Source organism: Mycteria americana, chromosome 8 (genome assembly GCF_035582795.1).
Source record: "Mycteria americana isolate JAX WOST 10 ecotype Jacksonville Zoo and Gardens chromosome 8, USCA_MyAme_1.0, whole genome shotgun sequence".
In the NCBI taxonomy this organism is placed as follows: domain Eukaryota; kingdom Metazoa; phylum Chordata; class Aves; order Ciconiiformes; family Ciconiidae; genus Mycteria; species Mycteria americana.
In genome coordinates this window covers 28242622-28257896 of record NC_134372.1, presented here as the reverse complement: position 1 = coordinate 28257896, position 15275 = coordinate 28242622, and the positions used below count along the sequence as shown (strand labels likewise).

At 41.4% G+C, this 15275-nt stretch overlaps 1 protein-coding gene across 1 annotated transcript in view; it reads left to right on the top strand.

Annotated features, from left to right (window-relative positions):
* The window catches only part of GLG1 (golgi glycoprotein 1), an 89120-nt gene extending 75783 nt beyond the window's left edge, over positions 1-13337 (top strand). Inside the window, exons 15-26 of the mRNA XM_075510480.1 lie at positions 154-267; positions 661-749; positions 1628-1745; positions 2740-2832; positions 3387-3524; positions 4861-4984; positions 5340-5482; positions 5721-5822; positions 6470-6577; positions 7219-7339; positions 9249-9355; positions 9845-13337. Of these exons, the coding sequence (XP_075366595.1) occupies positions 154-267; positions 661-749; positions 1628-1745; positions 2740-2832; positions 3387-3524; positions 4861-4984; positions 5340-5482; positions 5721-5822; positions 6470-6577; positions 7219-7339; positions 9249-9355; positions 9845-10012 (1425 nt within the window). The 3' untranslated portion in view covers positions 10013-13337. The remainder of the gene's footprint in view (positions 1-153; positions 268-660; positions 750-1627; positions 1746-2739; positions 2833-3386; positions 3525-4860; positions 4985-5339; positions 5483-5720; positions 5823-6469; positions 6578-7218; positions 7340-9248; positions 9356-9844) is intronic.
* Positions 13338-15275: the final 1938 nt, after the last annotated feature.

Sequence of the window (15275 nt, the reverse complement as noted above, 5' to 3'; positions counted from 1 at the left end):
CAACTCTCAGGTGGTCAGTTAATGGTGAGCGTAAGCTCACAATAGAGTGGCACTGCAAATTCCATTATTTCCTGGTCACAGTGGGTTAAAGGAGCATAAAAATAATGACTTGTAAGAGTTAGCTCATTTTTAAGCCTTTCATCTCTTCTTCAGGAGGTTGCAGATAACCAGATTGATTCTGGGGACCTGATGGAGTGTCTAATACAGAACAAACACCAGAAGGAAATGAATGAAAAATGTGCAATCGGAGTTACTCATTTCCAGCTGGTAAGTGGCACTTTTCTCCGCTGTCAATGGAAGCTTGTTCTGTTTGTTGAGGGTGTTGACAGGAATTAGCTAATTATGAAATCCCTCCTTCTTTGAGATTGATTCCTACTGTATTTAAAGTGCTTTTGTGAATTCAGACAGTTGTACTTGCATGCCTGGTCGTAAATGATCACTTCTGGAGATGATTTATTTTCAGGCCCTCCTTGCTTCCTGGTGTATGGTAGATAGGGTCCCAGCTTCTTCAGCAGTGCAGCATCCCCCTTGCTTCCACATTAATAAGTTGTGGACAAAAGCATTTGCTGATTGTATGATTCAACAAGTGTTCTTTTGGGCAGTGCTTTTTTTTTTTCCTCCAGGTGACCAAAGTTGTTTTTTCTCATTTCTCTCTTGCAGGTTCAAATGAAAGATTTTAGGTTCTCTTACAAGTTTAAAATGGCTTGCAAGGAGGATGTGCTGAAACTTTGCCCCAACATCAAAAAAAAGTATGTAGCACCTGACCAAACAGCAATCTGATTGTATGAATATGTAATAGTTACAGGGTATTTCATGATAGGACAGAAAACGCTGGACATTAAAGGCTGATTGTTTTGTGTGTTTTCCTTTAGTGACTGTGTTCTGCACATGCTTAAGGTGGAGGCATTGCCTGCCTCTTTAAAATTACTTCTGCTTTACGCTTGCATACAAGCCTGTCCTCTTTATTTTTCTTGCTCTGAAAATAGCTAATGATTACAGTTAGTGGACTGCGTGTCCCAGGATGTTTTATATCCTTGCTAGATTCATCATCATCTAAGATGCAGGCTACCATTGTTCCAGTTGCTGATCTGGGAAAGGAAAATATCCCACTTGTTTTCGTTGGTTTGTTCATTTCAGTATAAGGGTTTTTTAATGGCCTACTGCAATGACATAAGGCTAAATTACACACAGAGTCAATCCTGTTTGTGGATAGCAAGACTATTTGCATTTTGTGATGTAAATGCCCTTGCCATAATGCTAAAATAATTGTTTGCAATGCCATATAGGTATTCACCTTAATCTATTTCTGAGATATGAAGTAAGGCTTTTCTAAAGTGCTCACATGACTGAAAAGCAGAGATCTTGCTGGGCAGGGGTGTGGTGGGATTTTGAGTATCTTCCTGTCTGCTGATCTAGACTCCAATTAGATAGCATCAGAGTTAGGTTTTAATTGTGATCCAGTTACTCTACATAGAGCTGTACCCAGGCTACAAGTAAGCATAAATGCACAAGGACTTTGTTGTGTTTGGATTCTTGGGGTCAATTTCTCTGATGTGGTGATCCAACACCAATCTTGGCTGGTCTAAGTGAAGGGTATATGAGTAAAAAGCTGTTTTCTTTTCTGCAGGGTGGATGTAGTGATCTGTCTGAGCACAACTGTGCGTAATGATACTTTGCAGGATGCCAAAGAGCACAGGGTCTCTCTGAAGTGCCGCAAACAGCTGCGTGTTGAGGAGCTAGAGATGGTAAACATGCATGAAACTCTAGATCTGCCCACTCTTCTAGCGAGGTCCTTGAGTTAAAGCTTCCTGGTTTGTCCACCCTGGAAAAAAAGGGAGCTCATTTGTAAGATTATCCAGTTTATTTTTTCCACTCCTACAATGTGAGGCTCAATTGCCCTTCATGGTGAAAGTAATGATTGTCTACTTTAATGCCTTAAATATAGTCTCATGAAGGCTAAGGCAAGCTAAGTGGTCATTAGAATTTCAGCTAGAAGTGATTACTTTTAGTGTTAGATAGCAATGTGCTACACATGCTGATGTCCTTAAAGTCCTCTAGGAGAGAATAAAAGCTTCATTTTACAGACTGAGGAAACAAGCACAGATGAAGCAACTCGACTCCAGCTGCTCTAAGTTGCTCAGTGGATAAATAAGAGTAGTATTTGTTCTGGTAGGCAAGGGTGCCCCTCAACTTCCTGCTGCAGTGCTTGCAGCAATAAACTCATGAGGTCTTTGTCCAGTAGATACTGTTTGAGTGTTAAAGCTTCACCTTAAGTAGGCCCATATCAGAAGACGTCGCACTCTTGCCTTTGTATGGAAGAATTCAAATGCTGGGCATCACTAGAAGCAGGAAACTTCATTCACATCCTCCAGATCACCCAATAGATGAGTGGTTATTAATATGTCCTTTAGCTTTCACATGAAAATATTTTGGCTGTCTTGGACATTTGTGTCAATGCCCTTTTAGGAGGAGCAGTGGAAACAACTTGCCAGCTCTGAAATTTGGTTTAAACCCTTTCTTCAGTGTAAAAAGCCAACTGATCTGCTGCATGGATTTGCAAAGTTGATTTCCCACTAACACCACTACTCACACCCAAGACCCTTAAATTCAAAGAAACTGACCTGCCTGTTGTGAGAGTTGCTTGCTTTTTGTGAGTAGAGGGCTCTAGTTAATAGATTAACAAAGTAAAATAGTCTTTAGAGTCCTACATAAAAGTTCATATTGTAATTTATCCTGCAGACTGAGGATATCAGACTTGAACCAGAACTGTATGAAGCCTGTAAAAGTGACATCAAGAATTACTGCCAAAATGTGCCCTATGGCAATGCTCAGGTAATGGATTTTATTAATAATTTACAATTTAATTTGTACTTTCATTTCAGAAAACTTTTGAACACTTTTGCCCCTGTGAGTGCAGTGTTAGATTTTCATTTTGATACCACTGAAATCTTTCATTAGTATTTTGGAGCATAATCTCCACCCCCCCCCCACCCCCCCCCAGGGTTCACAGGCATTAATATTGGGTGAATGCAATGCTGTGAGCAGTTCATTCCTCAGTTAATGCTAGTTTTAAGCTTAGCAGCTGGTTACTGCAAATGTTGCTAAAGATTTGTTAGGCATAATGTTTGCAAGATGAGGTTTGGGATTTTGGAGTAAGTCCAGGTGGCCCTCCATCTCATTAAATCTTTGTGACAAAAGATGAGCTTAAAGCAAGTCCTGGAAAATAAGCATTGGTAATGACTTGATAAAATCTGGGCATTGGGAACTTAACTGCATAAATCAGGTGAAGATAGCCATTAGGGGAACACATAGCTGTGCATTTTGAGCAGCATATGACAGAACCATATCAACAACGTGTCTGTTATGGTTGTAATACTGTGGTGTAGATTATTGAATGCCTGAAAGAAATCAAGAAGCAGTTGAGTAACCGGTGCCACCAGAAGGTGTTTAAACTGCAGGAGACAGAGATGATGGATCCAGAACTGGACTACACGCTCATGAGAGTCTGCAAGCAGATGATCAAGGTAATGGCAGTGTGCTGATTTAAGATGGTGAGGTTGGGATATAAGAGCTCTGTTGGTTTTGAACTTCCCATAAAGGCTTGTTTACAAGACTGCTGTGTTGTTTCAGAAGTATGATTACTTTTTTGCAAAGTAATCAGTTTAACTCTGAATCAGGCTGAGGTTTCTTCAGGGCCCTTCTCTTCAAATTTACTTCCTCCAAATATCTGATCAAAGCCTGTGCACTAATAAATTTCTTCCCAACTGCCAACAGAACTGAGGAAGAAGTCTGTGCTGAGGCTTCTAATACAGTTTTCATCCAGTCAGTTTGGATTTGGATTGGCTTTTAGCAAAGGTGAAAAAGTTATGATTATAGACAGTAGTAACATCGTCAGTTTACTGCTGACCTGGTGCACAGAGACTTTCATCAAACTGATAAAGCAGGCAAAATCATGCAAAAATTACAACTAGAAATGCTGGCTTAAAGTGGTACCACGTGGAAACCAGCAGTGAATGTTAATACAAGACACTCTTGCACAGTAGTTAGAACTGCAAGCCCTGAAATACTAGTATGTGTGGTCTGGATGCAGTACCCTGACTCCATATTGTGGCTGAAGCAGAACATCTTGACAATTTACTGCTCTCCAGTACAGACTTATGCTTTTAAAAAAAGACCTGTAATCTCACCAAAATGGTGAGGATTAGAAGATGCAACAGCCTTATCTTACACCCACAGGATTAGTTTTAACAAAAGAAATTAGTACCTTTGTCTCAATTTTGGGTAAGCTGGTTCACTTTTGACTATCTAATTCAGGGCAGGAATGGACAAATTAGTATCAATGAGCTGTTCTGTGCTTTCTTGTTCTTTATGGTCTTACTTTGTCCTGAGTGTTACTAATGAAGTCTTTACCTGTTGCTTTGCCCAGCCAGTATTTATGCAGAACAGCAGTATGTGTATAGACTTAAAAGATTCCCTTTTTAGTTTCTAAAAGGGGAGCAAAAGTAGTTGGGTATGAGACCTAATTTGGTGTGTACTTCTTGCAAAGTGTGCTGTAACTTAAGAATAGAAAATAAAGGCAAATTGCTTTTGATACTGCCAACACAAGCTGGTGTCTAGAAGCCAGTCAAGACTTAGTTGGTACGGCTTAGTGCTCCCTCCATAAGCAGAGATATTCATGCCCATAGTCAATTTGGAGAGTAGCACTGTTCTTTTTAATAGGTGTTTGGGCTAGGGAGTGTGTCTGTATACCTCTGGGTTGGGCAGGTGGTTATTCTCTTCCATGAATATAGCTGGTGTCCCCCCTGTCCTATCCCCCCCAATTGCTTAGTGATGAAACTTGGGTGTGGTTTTTTTTTGTAGCGGTTTTGTCCAGAGGCAGACTCAAAAAATATGTTGCAGTGTTTGAAACAAAACAAGAACAGTGAAGTGATGGATCCTAAATGCAAGCAAATGATTACCAAGCGCCAGATTACACAGAACACAGGTATCCTCTTCTGAAAAAAAACTTAACTTGCCTGCCTGAGCTGTTGAGTGGTCTGCATGGCCAAAAGAATATTCGTCTTGTTTTATTCTCCTTCATGGTTGTCAGTGCAAACACTGACTTTATTCAGTCAAGTTCTTGAGAATCAGCATGTGTTATTGCATCCACTTTATTCCTGAAGCTCTTACCTCACAAGTTAAAATTCTGTTGTGGAAAAACAGTATTTTTTCCCAAAATTAAATTTCTTGGCGGTACAATGTCATCCAGGAAATTTCTATCAAATTTCTTTTGGAGTGTTATGCTCTGTAATCTGAAGAGATGTGTACTCTAATGAAGTTCTGTCATCTTTCCCGGTTAGATTACCGCTTAAATCCAGTGCTCAGGAAGGCGTGCAAAGCAGACATACCGAAATTCTGCCAAAATATCCTGAATAGGGCCAAAGATGATACAGAGTTGGAAGGACAAGTCATCTCATGCCTGAAGTTGAAATATGCAGACCAGGTGAGTAGAGCTGATACATGCAAATGAGAAACTGTTCAGGACTGTGCTGAGCAACAGTTATTGAATAACAAATCAAACTTGGACTTGCGGTGTGTTCAATGTATGTAACAGGCTGTATGTAAATGAGTTTTTTACGCTCCTCTACAAGTATTACAGAATACACAGGTTAAAATGCAAGGTGATTGATGTATGAAAATAAAGGTCATTGAGTGGGTTAATGACTTTCTCTGCTTAATAGCGTCTCTCTCCAGACTGCGAGGACCAAATTCGAGTGATAATCCAGGAATCGGCTCTTGATTATCGGCTGGATCCCCAACTTCAGATGCACTGTTCTGAAGAGGTAGGAGAAGTGGCTCAGCAGCTACTTTTTCAATATGAAAACTCCCTTCATGAAACAGATTTTGTTTCTTAAAATGTGAACTATCCTGATAATTAAAACAAACAAAACCCCCCTTTGAACTGCTTCTAGCTAGTCAGGTTCTCTGCTTGTGATTTTTGTCCAGTGTGCAAGAATTGCAGTTTGCTGTGCAGTGCTAATAAGTTAATTTTTTCATCTGGGATCTCATCAGTACTCGTGACTGTGGAAGAATACTGCTTTCCTGTTGTAAAAAAAAAAAAAAGTGTGCTAGTTCTCTGGTCTTGTCAACCTTAAGTGGAATACAGTCAGATTTTGAGCTTTCACTTTTGATAACTGAATCAGCCATGTCTCAGTTATTGGTTATTTCATATCTCAACATCATTTCTATGCTGTTTTCCTCCCTGCTTTCCTCTCAGTACAGTAATATTGACTTGCTGTTGAGTTTTAAAGGGTATGCATATTGCATGAGCCAGGCTGCATTTGGCTCTGGGAATTTGGGAGGGGAAAGTATCTCATCGTGTGTTCTCTAGCTGTACCCTGTGATGAACTAATATATTGAGATATAAATGTGCTAAAAGGCAGAACAATTGTTGTGAACTACTTATGTTATAATACCTTTTTCAAAATAGATTTCCAACTTGTGTGCAGAAGAAGCAGCAGCTCAGGAGCAGACTGGGCAGGTGGAAGAATGTCTGAAAGTGAATCTACTGAAAATAAAAAATGAAATGTGCAAGAAGGTAAAGGAAATAAATTGAGTGTACTCTAAAAGACATCCTGTCCCTGCAGAAGTTGGTCATTTTTCCAGATCGCAGTCCAGGCCATGTTCTAGCTAGGATGAAGCCAAAGCTGTGCAAATTTCCTTACACATCTCAGTTCTGGCCTGCAGTGATTCGATTCAATTTCAGTTTGCCAGTGAAAATTGGGCCGACAGTGCCTCCTTTGCAATTCCAGGCTTCGATCCTTTCTTGATGATGGTTGCCAAAGTTTCTTGTTACTAATCTGTTTTCTGTTGCTGTCTCTGTTGCAGGCTTCCTGAGTGCTGGATATGGCCTAGGCACTGGCTACGATCAAGGGCTGTACAAGTTGCCCCCGTGGCTATGGCACATTATTTCAGTTCTAACTGAAGTAACCCTGGCATATTGACTTTGTATTTTAAATTAATATGGGTATTTTAATGACCATAACTATGGTAACCTTTATAAACCAGGATACTTAATCCAGCCTAAACCAGCATTCATAGCCTCATCCAGGGACAGTGGTGTCTTTTTTTCATGATCCTGGATTTAAAAGGATGATGCACCTTTCAGAAACATTAAGCAGTCTAAGTTTTGTTCTCTCTCCTTTTTTTGATATATGCTTGTAATTTCCCCCTCCCCAGGAAGTACTCAACATGCTGAAAGAAAGCAAAGCAGATATATTTGTTGACCCAGTACTCCACACAGCCTGTGCCCTAGACATCAAACACCACTGTGCTGCCATTCCACCAGGGAGAGGACGCCGTAAGTACTTGTGCTTTACTCACACAACCTCTCAGTCCTGAGGGCCTTGATGCTGGTAAGAGAATGCAGCTTACCTTAAGTACCAGATCTTCCCACCAGTCCTTTATGGGTAATGAAGTGGAATGGCTGCAGAGGTGGTAGATGCCACTAGAAGATGGCTGTCAAGAAGTCCTTCCTTGTGTCCAAGGTGGGACCAGTTCTTCAATCCTGATACAATATCCTTGCAGCCTTATCTGCAAATTTAATGAGTGTATTTTATATTCCATCATTCATGTGATTACTGACAACAGTGTGTGATACCAGATTTGTAACCCTTCTGTAAAATCCCTCCTCAGTTAAATCCTGTTGAAAACGAGCTCTTAATACACATGGACTGAAGTACATGGATTCATTTTTCAGTGAGGTTTATCTCCTACCCTGTATCAGCTTCACACAGGATACAGCTCCCAAGCTTACTTATGACAGTGTTGTATCAGACTGCATCAAAAGCTTCCCTGGAACCAAGCTGCTTCTCTTACAGAAGCAAATTAATTTGGTTTCACAAGATTCATTCTTAGCTAATCCCCTTGGTCCTTCTTTCTTTATGTCAGTCTTTGTCCAGGGTTGGCTTCTTTGTTTCAGTATTTTTGACAGATAAAATTAAACTGAAGTCCTTTGATCCTCTTTTTTTCTTCTCTGCTTAAATACACCAGTTTTTCTTTTCCAATATTACAGAGGGTAGGTAATCTTTACTACATTTTCTAAGTTTACATAGCAACTAAAGGCTTTGAGACTTCATCAGCTGTTCCAAGTCCCCTAAGACTGAGTTCATCAGGTTCAGACCACTTGAAACATCATTTAAGTATTTCCTAGCCCATTTTTTTCCTGTTTGAGGTCAAGTTCTTGCACTTTGTTACTGCTGTTGCATTAGCTAGCTGGATAATATGTATGGCAGTTTAAGGAGAGCTAGTGGGGAAAAAAGTTCTGAACTTTCCCATCTTTCTGAGTTGATCTGGCATTAAAAATAGCAGCCAAGTATTTTCCTCAGCCAAGTATTTTCCTGATCATTATCTTTCGTGCTGGTTACTGAATGCCTTTCTGAAATTCTGGATATCCTTTATTTATTCCTGTTTTGTCATAATTCTTTTGGTGTGTGTTCTGACATGTTTGCACTGAAGGTATGCAGAAGTCTGTAGCTTAGAGAGGGATCTGCCTCTGTTTGAACTGACAATTGTGTTTAAAAAGTCTGGAGTTAGTTTAAAGTTTGCAGCCTGTTTTCTATGAACAAAATAACTCTTCACTGCAAAGCAGAAAGCATCTAATTAGGGATTATTCAAGTAAGGCAGTAGAAGTATAAAATACAAAATTTTATGTCAGTGTCTCATATGAGCATATAAAAGAGCTTATGAATTAGCCAAGGCACTCCGTAGGCACTCAGAACACTGTGATCCCATTTCCTTTGCACAGGACTGTGCAAAAACTCAGGAAGTTAAACCTTTCCAAAACATTTTGTTAATCAAAAGAAACTCCTAACAAGCCTAAGGAGATACACGCTGGTTTTTCCTGAGCTGAATTTGATCTTGGTTCTCTCTAAAGAGTAGTGGCATGGAATGTAGAGTACAGCTCATTGAAGGTGCAAATTTATAAGACTGTAAAATCTCATGTAAATCACATGAATTGCGTCTTGGGTACACACTATAATCTCTTTTTGGAATTCCTTGCGCCTCAGAATGCAATATTAATCATGAATCTTGCCAAAATTGCTAGCTTCGAGGATACAACAGGGCTTTGTATACAGTCTATCAGGCTGGCTAGTCTGGTTAGAAAGCTATGTAACCATCAGCCTTTAGTAGAATTGAAGTGTCCCTTTCCACAGCATATTGTTGAAGCCATTGTTTCTATTTTGTAACACCATCTTCTCTGCATACAGAAATGTCATGCTTAATGGAAGCTCTGGAAGATAAGCGTGTGAGGTTGCAGCCTGAATGCAAGAAACGCCTTAATGATCGTATTGAAATGTGGAGCTATGCTGCAAAGGTGAATATGTAAAGGATTTCAGTAAACTACTTCCTTTTTTTGCATTGGATCTTTCTGTTGCAAGCTATTTATGAAAAACTTCAACTGTAATGAAATTCTTGTCTCAAGTTTAGCATTTTGAGTTTGGTCCATAAAAATTGAAAGTGGGTCTCCTTGTTTGAACTTGTATATCTTATTCTCTCAGTGTCTGGGATGCATCCTAAATGGTGCAGAATTAAACTGTCTTTTGTGCACACAGGGCATGGTCTCCTGTAGAGAAGGTCTAGGGCAATGAAAATAGGGTCAGCAGAATTTCCTGTTACAAAGCTGTCCCCCCAGCAGCAGTTCCTTCAGATGAATCATTGCAGGCCCCCTTGTTTGTGGTTCACGCCATGTCTGATGATGACAGGAGGCGCAATAGCAGTACTAGAGACTAAACCTGACAAATACTGAGGCTGAGGGTCGCATGGAAAGCGCAGGTTGGCTCACTTATTCCCTTCTCACCTCCAGGTTGCCCCAGCGGAAGGCTTTTCTGACCTTGCCATGCAAGTTATGACCTCTCCGTCCAAGAATTACATACTGTCTGTGATCACAGTCGGCATCTGTGTACTCTTCCTGATCGGCCTGATGTGTGGACGCATCACCAAGCGGGTGACAAGAGAGCTCAAGGACAGGTAGAGCCTGGATTGCCTGCTGAAGAAATGCCTGCCCAGTGCCCAGTTTTGTACAGTCCTCCTCTGTATAGTCTACCCACCCCCTCTTGTGAGAGGAGAATAAAAAAAAAAAAAATTAGAACAGCAGCAGGTGTTGGCTCAGTTTTCCCATCCTGGATCTCATCCACAGCATCTTCATCCTATGAAAGTTTGTGTGCAACATTGGCAGCCCAGCCAGCAGCTTTTGTTACCCCTTTGTTAGCAGACTCTCGTTTACCTGCCTGTAGACAAGTCTCTATTGTACTGTTGGAACTGCCTTCACTCTCCAAATCAGACTGATATGACCTGCAGCTCAAGCAGTTTTTAAGTAAATTTTTAAAGAAAGACATACCGACTATATGATTTAGGTAATGGTTCATACTGAAATCTAGTCATCCTCTGTGGCTGGGTGAAATTGAGGCAGGAAATTAAAGGGTAAATTGCATCTTACACCACAGTTGGCCTTGTTTTGGACATCTTGCTCATCTTATGTAAAGCATCTTCAGAGCATAGTCTTGGAGAACCTAAGGACACCAGTCATTGGTGTCATCTTCTAGTGAATATTCTGCTTTTGTTACTGTGGATTTTTTTGGCTGAAAAGATGTCCTCCCTTTCTTCCTCTGCCACTCGCAAGATAGAATAAAGTACTGTCCAGGATCAAATACTCATGTGAGCTGTACAACTTGTATTTCAGTAGATTAAAGACACGGTGTAGACGCAAGGCATGTAGAGCCTGTCCGTAGTGTACAGTGCCGCTGTCAGTGGGCATTAAGTGCCCTGATCAGTTACTTGGTCAACTTCTTTATTAGCGACAATGCAGTAAAATTCTAACACTCCTTTTATTTTACCTTGCTGCTGCTAAGCCGTTACCCTTCCAAATTAACTATCTAGAGATGGTGTGGACACACTGGCAATACGGTGCTTTGTCAGTGATGCAGAAAGCGACTGAACGCTCAACGTGCTCTATCTGTAAAACGGTTACTTGTGGGCTAGTGCAGTGGTTTGTAACTGGCCTGTCTGGGTCTTAATGGTTTGAATGGTAGCACTGAAGAGTGGTTTTCATTTCCACAACTACAACTGATAAGGGATAGCAACTGGTATTTTCCTGGGACGTAGGACACAGGTGTCGGTCCAGAAGGCCAAGCAGGAGTGGATCAGAGGATGATAGTGTTGTATGAAAGGCAGAAACATCTGGATCTTTAAGGGGAGTAGCTTTCACATTGTTACCATCAGTGTGTGCACTCACGCTGTGTATAGTTACACTCCCAGAATGTGATAACTCACACCCAAGAGCCCAAAGAAGGTGATTTAGAAAAGCTGCACCAGTAGTTGTGGCCTCTTCTTACCATCAGCTTTGTTCCTCAAGTACTAGGAGGCATGGAGGTCATAAGCCACGTGCTTTGGCTGAAATGTGTGTTGGTGAAATCTAGAAGCGACTGCACAAGAGTCCATGTGTACAGTAGGATTATTCACCTTTTAGATGTCCTCACCTGCGTGTGCTGCAGTAAAAATCATGTGCCTGAAACTGTCCAACTTAGGCTGATGCTTGAACAATAACTTTATTTTCCCACTTAGTGCACTGCTAGGTAAGACCTGATACTTCCAGTTCTCCACATTCTTCTCTAGAAGAACAGTGAAAGTGGTTTTGTGACACTTTGGAGTGTGGACCAGCTGATTCTGATGATGCTGTCTGTACAGAATGGCATATACAAAATACTGTGAGCTTTTGCTGCAACTGAAGCTTTTTGCAAGTGTACCTTCATCCCACTCTGAGGATGAACAGCAAACTATTAGTGATATGGTTTTAGACTTACTATGCTAGTGAGTCTTTCACAAACACTTCTGGTTTTATATCAAAGTATTATGAACACAAGGCAAGCAGTAGAGAATGTCTGAGCAATGAAGGTTCAGTGGAGAATTAGTGCATGGTAGGATTCCAGTTAAGTGGTTAGGTAGAACAGAAATTAAGCCTGAAATCTTTCTCTCACCCCTCTTCCCTGGTGCTAACAGAGCTTAACTGGCCCTCTGTCAATGTGGAGCAGAAGAGGAATGTTTGATCTTGTCTCTTGAGGTAGCACAGGTGTATAACACCACAAGTGTTAGTTTGGCAATTATAAGTGTGTATTGTTTCACTTGACAGAGTGCTGAAATTACTGCTGTAGAGATAGGTGTGTTCACAGAGCTACTGGCAAGGGAAGTGGGATCTTTGTGCAGCCTTGCTTGCTTGGCACACATCCTGCTTCTCAAAATGTCTATCAGGCATAATTGCTATTGGAGGGCTTTTTTAAACTGTTGTGACTTTTTGAAAAGGCATTTTGTAACCTGATTAGCTTGAAAAGCCTAATTAGATGGTTTATTGTCTAGAAATAGCATCTTCCACTAAATTACAAAAGACATTGCAGTGAAAATTGTAGGTTTGTAGCCATAGTTCTGAATGTAAACCCTGTTCAGCTCTGAAGGTGACTTTCTTTACTTTCAGATATAAGGCTTTCTGGTTTTTTTTTCTTTTTAATTAAGAGAAGGTTATGGGAAGGGTGCCTGGAGTGCTGTGTTAGGAATCTATGGTCTATGGTGGTGTTAGTCTATGGTCAGTGGTGTTTCTGACTGTGTCAGCAGGCTCACCTGGGAATTCGGTTGCAGTGTGAGTGCTCTGGGATGGTGTTACAGGTATGTGTCTGGAGGCCCTCTGAAGCAAAGGTAGGATACTAAATAAATTTCTGCATGATTCCCTCAGATACCCTTTGTCACTGTAAGGGCACAGACCCACCTTTTAAAGGTATGACACTGGCAAAGGGTCCAGGCCATTTTATCATTGAGCATCGTTATCTCTTCGTGTTCTAAAATGGGGCCTCCTGCCACTGCCAGTGACGGAATTTGCTTTTTTCATGGCTAGAAGTCTACCAGTCCCAGTCTTGAAACATCTTCCTCCTTTTCACGTATACCTAAAAATCTAGAGTTCTCAAAAGCACAGAAGCCCCCACAAGTACTCTTCCAAAAATAACCTGCTTGTGCTGTTGCCAACACAACCTCTTGCCTGCAGGTAACCATTTTCCATTGTGGGGAAAGAAAGAAATAGTTGTAAGAAATACTGCTGTTGCCTTGAACTTGAGGAAGCCTTTTTAACTTCTCTGATCTAATCGAGAGTGCTAGAAATAGCTGCGATCAGCCAAGAGAAGACTGTTGGTGTGGCAAAACCTGGAGTACCCCTTCCTCTTCATGACTCTCGCCCCTCAGTGGAGGAGGCCGCCTTCCACAGAATGCAGTTTGGGAGGTTTTTTTTTTTTCCTCCTTATCATCACAAAACCTTCTCTTGGAGACATAGTGATGCTGATGCTCCTGGGGATGTATGGAAGAGCTAGATGACTGGGACCTAGCAAGGCATGCAGCTCTCTGTTTCCTTCCTGCTGCTGCAAGGGTTAACAAGTTATGTTTCCTAAATTATGGCCTGTGTTTAGATGAGACAGGTAAGGGGGACTGTGCATGATGTGCACCTTGTTACTTCACTCCTGCTAGCCTGTTAGTGTTCATTCTTGTTGACCTTACTAAGCTTATTTATTGTTTATCTAGTGGGTCTAATCAAGTCCTTTTGCTGCGTTTCAACTTGGGATTCTCCTGCCTCACCTCTGTCATTCAGGCTGCTGGAGTAACTCGTCTGGGTAGGAACAAAATTCCTGGCACCTCAAGTACTGTCCAGCGGGCTGAGTACCCGTATGTCTGTCTCACTGCAGAGGGCTGGAAAAGCCCTAACAAAGTTCAAATAATTATGTAACAAAATTTAGGCATTTCACCTAGAATCTGACACTTTAAAATCCATGCAAATAGAATCAGTCTTGTTCCAAAAGAATCCACAGTAAGTGCATTATATGAAAAATAATGGAGAGAAATGAATGTCTCTAAGTACAGAAACTAACTGTGGGTGGGTACAGAGGGAAGAAATGTGACAAGCCAGAGGGATCGCTCGAGTCCCATAATGTTGTAGAGGAATTGTGTTCAAGTTGAATGGTGACTTATGTTAAAACACAACTTTATTTAGTTGAAAGAAGATTGTAGTACCTTTTTTTTTTTTACTTTATCAGTTTTGTTTAAAAGAAAGTAGTTCTGAGGTGTGTGTGAGTGCATGAGTGTGGTATGAAACCGGAACATTTCATCTAGCACTTCCGTCCCTATTTAAAATATAACTCTGTGGACTCAAACAGCTGTAGTGTCGGTTTGTATAAAAGTACATTCTTAATCATGGGGTTTAAAATCTTCAAGGCAGCTCCCAGGTCCTGATCTTTGTGCAGTCTCCCTGCTTGCGGGCCAAACCTGCTGGCTCACTTCCACTGATAGATCATGGTTAGAGGGGACCCAAATCACATGTGGATGGGAAAGAATTCAGCTGGTGCAGCTGTTTGTCCCATGCTGGTGGAATTCTGCATCATACCCGCTCCATTGAGTTCCTGAATGCTGCCTGTATGGGACAGGGAGGAGTAATAACATGGTGCCACTCACTGGCCAAAGGCAGGTTGCTGTTTTCTCCTTCCACAACACCCGAATTTCATTCCGTAGCTGACCAAAAGCAAGAGATCCCTTCCTGGGTGGATCGCTGCACCCTGAAATCCCACCCCACTATGCCCCCCTGTATTTACTGAGTAGAAGTGCTTGCGTAGCTCTCACCTTAGGAAATACTGAACATGGGGAAAAGGGAAAGGTGTGACTCGTCCATAGACACTCATGCCGAATGGAGGTGATGAGAAGCTGTGACTGATGTTTGTGTGGGACTGCACAGCGTACCAGAGAAACCAGAGCCGGGTTTTTTGGGGAGGTAAGGGGGTACCCCAGCACACCTGGCTGTCCCCCTTGGGATGGCACTGCAGGCCTCCCCCCACAGTGTACAAAACAGACCCAGCAGATTCCTATTGTACAGCAGAAGCTGTTTGAACTTAGTCTCTTTTTTTTTATTTTTAAATGTGACATTAAGGAGACTTTTTTTGTAAATTGTTTTCCCTTTCTGTGTATAAATCCTGGCCGGTCCTTGTTTTGGTTTTTTTTTTTTACATGTTCATGCTGTGTAATTTTGAGATGTTACTGAGATTCTGAACATAATAATGTGCATTTTTTTCTGTACAGATGAAATGGGAGAATTTAATAAAAAGAGTCTGCAGGTTTTTACTTGTTGTAGTTTATTTTTTAGGGCTGGTTGCGCCCGCCTCCTGGGGCGGGGCGAGGGGCGGGGCATCGCTCGGCCACGCCCCCAAGCCCCGGGCTGG